Here is a 5,105-nt window from a genome sequence, read left to right as displayed (position 1 = left end):
GCAATCAGATTTAATTTATTCAGATTGATGAAAATGAGTTTACAATGAGAAACTGTGATCATACAGTGACACCTGATGAGGGCCAGAAGGGTCCCCGGAGCCTCCATCCCACGAACACACTTCTGATGATCATTCTCACATTAATGGGATTTTGGAGTTCGTTCGGTTTAGTGTTGATATTGTGGGGTAAATTCAGGGATAGCTCAAGTGTGAGAAAATTATTAATATTGTTGTTTCGCAAGTATCGGTCCAGAGTGTTCAGAATCAAGAGTGTCTGTTGTGTTTCCTGTCTGCAGTGCACTTACTAGTGTAGATAACAAATGCCATTATAACAGACACTAATGACAGACAACAACTGCTACTGACAGAGACGCAAGATCAAAACACACACACACTCACTCACACACTCACTCACACACTCACTCACACACTCACTCACACACTCACACAATCTGATTAATAAATCAATGATCAATATTTGATCGGTATATTGTTGTTGGCACATTTCTGCATTAATTTGTGCTAATAGAGTATTTAGGACATCTGTAACTGTCAGTTTAAGATGATGTAAAGGTGATTCATCACTCTAATGTGGGAGCGTTTGAGTCCAGGTCAAAACAACCATCAGCTCATGACACGACTTTTAATCCTCGATTCTGCAGAAGCCCGTCTGAGAGTGAGCGCTGACTTCACTGACGTCTAACACACGATGTTCAGTCATTAGTGTTCGCTGAAGTTTAAGGGTCTTGTGAATATGAGTTGCAACAGGTGGAGTCCGTCCCATCACAAATCCTGCAGCATGTAACCTCTCCGACCTTTCCTAAATAAAACAGCATAAAGGTCGCGTCCGCTGAGAGCCGCTAAACTGGCAGGAACACATCGCTTCACCTGCAGTACTGTAACTCTTACTGGACTGTCAGATGATGCTCACATGTGGAACTACACACACATGAAGACGTGATGACATCTGGAGTTTGAGAAGAGGGAAACATTACACATGAATATTTCATCTCTCACATCTGATCACACAATGAACCTCCATATTACAATATTCTCAAACACAAACTCACATCAGAACAAAACAAAGACTCCCAAAAGTCAGCTGCTGCATGAATCATTTACACACAACACGCGGTCTTGAATTGTTTTTGCACATTTAACACGTTTAGTTGGCGAGATCATGAAGGCATGATGAATACTCCAGCACATTGACAGCTGTCAATCAACTACTCATCATTAATATCATCCCGTTAAACAGCTCGTTATTAAAACGTATTTGATACAAATGAACAAAATCTGAATCTCTTCATTCTGATGGTGATTTTATTGACTTTATTATATTAATAAACCATCAAGAAGAAAGATGAAGAAATGCAACTAATGGAGAGGTATTGAATCAACAGCAGACGAGCTCACTTCAATTTCAGATATATAAAATGTATTATTTATTTTTTTAAATTTCTCGCCAATTTGTAACGGCTAATTCAAATGCGCTCGTGGTGGCGTAGTGAATCGCCTCAATCCGGGTGGGGAGGACGAATCTCTTGCGTCTGAGACCGTAAATCCGCACATCTTATCGCGTGACTTGTTGAGCGCGTTACCATGGAGACGTAGCACGTGTGGAGGCTTCACGCTATTCTCCGCGGCATCCACACACAACTCACCACACGCCCCACCGAGAGTGAGAACCACTAATCACCACCACGAGGAGGTTACCCCATGTGCCTCTACCCTCCCTAGCAACCATGCCAATTTGGTTACCCCATGTGCCTCTACCCTCCCTAGCAACCGGGCCAATTTGGTTACCCCATGTGCCTCTACCTTCCCTAGCAACCGGCCAATTTGGTTACCCCATGTGCCTCTACCCTCCCTAGCAACCGGGCCAATTTGGTTACCCCATGTGCCTCTACCTTCCCTAGCAACCGGCCAATTTGGTTACTCCATGTGCCTCTACCCTCCCTAGCAACCGGGCCAATTTGGTTGCTAAGGAGACCTGACTGGAGTCACTCAGCACACCCTGGATTCAAACTCACGACTCCAGGTGTGATAGTCAGCGTCAATACTCGCTGAGATACACAGACACACAATTTTCGGATTTAACATTTTATAAGTAGATTTAAATGAATTATTTGTGTGCAACCTGCTTGTGTGCGTCATTTTAGACTCAATCTAAGAGGAAAAACAAATGATAGTTAAAGAGAGTGAAAGAGTCCTGCAACAGATGGCATTGCCCACACAGTGCCCACACAGTGCCTCTCTGAACATCGAGTCAGTCTGAGATTAACAGACAGAAGAACGGTGTTTAAATGATGTTGCAGAACAACACGACTGCAGGCTAAACACTCACATTCATTTCTTCCAAAAAAACTTCCCTTGAATCAGACAATACTTCATCTGGTTTATTGAGTTGATCTGCTCCACATATAATCGTGTGTTTGATGTCTTTATGAATATCAGATTAATGTGTGATCGATGAGGAAACACGTCCTGTTTCACTCACTGTATTTACAGCTGCAGGTCTGGAAGATGTTGGTGAAGAGTGCTGAAGTACGCTGCATGCACAGAATATACGTCTCGAGCCAGTCAATAATGTTTAATGTCCAAAATACAATAAAGAATCAGAGATGAACTGCACAAGTGAACGATTCATCTGTGCAGTCGACTGAACACTTCTGAACCAGACTGAACGTGAACACAAGCAGAGAAACCAACGACATTAAATGAGTTCAAATTTATTTCACGCCAGGATCTCATAATATCATAATACTGATGAATAATCGGACCGATTTAAAAGTGTCTTTTGTCTTCAGAAGGAAACAGTTTATCTTCATCAAGGCAAATAAACACGGGAAAGCTGCGTTCATCTGCACAAACACCCACATCACCAAAAACATCCGCAGAGAAAACCCGATCCAGAATGTGCAGAACATCAGATCGTCTGGAACGTTCTTCCACAGGTGAAGCTGCGCCGTCAGCCGTGAGAGGAGAAGATGGGACGACTGATGGTGCTGTTGGTGGTCATCGCCGTCAGCTCCCACCTGAACACAGAGACACACACACTGAACACACACTGAACACACACCTTATAATTCACACACTGAACACACACTGAACACACACACTGAACACACACCTTATAATTCACACACTGAACACACACCTTATAATTCACACACTGAACACACACTGAACACACACCTTATAATTCACACACTGAACACACACCTTATAATTCACACACTGAACACACACTGAACACACACCTTATAATTCACACACTGAACACACACTGAACACACACCTTATAATTCACACACACACACTGAACACACACCTTATAATTCACACACTGAACACACACTGAACACACACCTTATAATTCACACACTGAACACACACTGAACACACACCTTATAATTCACACACTGAACACACACTGAACACACACCTTATAATTCACACACTGAACACACACTGAACACACACCTTATAATTCACACACTGAACACACACCTTATAATTCACACACTGAACACACACCTTATAATTCACACACTGAACACACACTGAACACACACCTTATAATTCACACACTGAACACACACTGAACACACACCTTATAATTCACACACTGAACACACACTGAACACACACACCTTATAATTCACACACTGAACACACACTGAACACACACACCTTATAATTCACACACTGAACACACACTGAACACACACCTTATAATTCACACACTGAACACACACTGAACACACACCTTATAATTCACACACTGAACACACACTGAACACACACACCTTATAATTCACACACTGAACACACACCTGAACACACACTACACTGAACACACACCTTATAATTCACACACTGAACACACACCTTATAATTCACACACTGAACACACACCTTATAATTCACACACTGAACACACACCTTATAATTCACACACTGAACACACACTGAACACACACCTTATGATTCACACACTGAACACACACTGAACACACACCTTATAATTCACACACTGAACACACACTGAACACACACCTTATAATTCACACACTGAACACACACTGAACACACACACCTTATAATTCACACACTGAACACACACTGAACACACACCTTATAATTCACACACTGAACACACACTGAACACACACACCTTATAATTCACACACTGAACACACACTGAACACACACCTTATAATTCACACACTGAACACACACTGAACACACACCTTATAATTCACACACTGAACACACACTGAACACACACCTTATAATTCACACACTGAACACACACTGAACACACACCTTATAATTCACACACTGAACACACACTGAACACACACACCTTATAATTCACACACTGAACACACACCTTATAATTCACACACTGAACACACACCTTATAATTCACACACTGAACACACACTGAACACACACCTTATGATTCACACACTGAACACACACTGAACACACACCTTATAATTCACACACTGAACACACACTGAACACACACCTTATAATTCACACACTGAACACACACTGAACACACACACCTTATAATTCACACACTGAACACACACTGAACACACACCTTATAATTCACACACTGAACACACACTGAACACACACCTTATAATTCACACACTGAACACACACTGAACACACACACCTTATAATTCACACACTGAACACACACTGAACACACACACTGAACACACACCTTATAATTCACACACTGAACACACACTGAACACACACCTTATAATTCACACACTGAACACACACCTTATAATTCACACACTGAACACACACTGAACACACACCTTATAATTCACACACTGAACACACACTGAACACACACCTTATAATTCACACACTGAACACACACTGAACACACACCTTATAATTCACACACTGAACACACACTGAACACACACCTTATAATTCACACACTGAACACACACTGAACACACACCTTATAATTCACACACTGAACACACACTGAACACACACACCTTATAATTCACACACTGAACACACACCTTATAATTCACACACTGAACACACACCTTATAATT

The 5,105-nt window shown here is 41.6% G+C and overlaps 1 protein-coding gene across 1 annotated transcript in view; it reads right to left on the bottom strand.

Annotated features, from left to right (window-relative positions):
- Window positions 1-620: 620 nt before the first annotated feature.
- LOC127617598 (kelch domain-containing protein 3-like) overlaps window positions 621-5,105 on the bottom strand; it is a 37,817-nt gene continuing 33,332 nt past the window's right edge. The window contains exon 10 of the mRNA XM_052089590.1: window positions 621-3,038. Within this exon, the coding sequence (XP_051945550.1) occupies window positions 2,972-3,038 (67 nt within the window). The 3' untranslated portion in view covers window positions 621-2,971. The remainder of the gene's footprint in view (window positions 3,039-5,105) is intronic.

This window comes from Xyrauchen texanus, chromosome 24 (assembly GCF_025860055.1).
Source record: "Xyrauchen texanus isolate HMW12.3.18 chromosome 24, RBS_HiC_50CHRs, whole genome shotgun sequence".
Taxonomy (NCBI): Eukaryota; Metazoa; Chordata; class Actinopteri; order Cypriniformes; family Catostomidae; genus Xyrauchen; species Xyrauchen texanus.
This window is presented reverse-complemented; position numbering and strand designations above follow the sequence as displayed.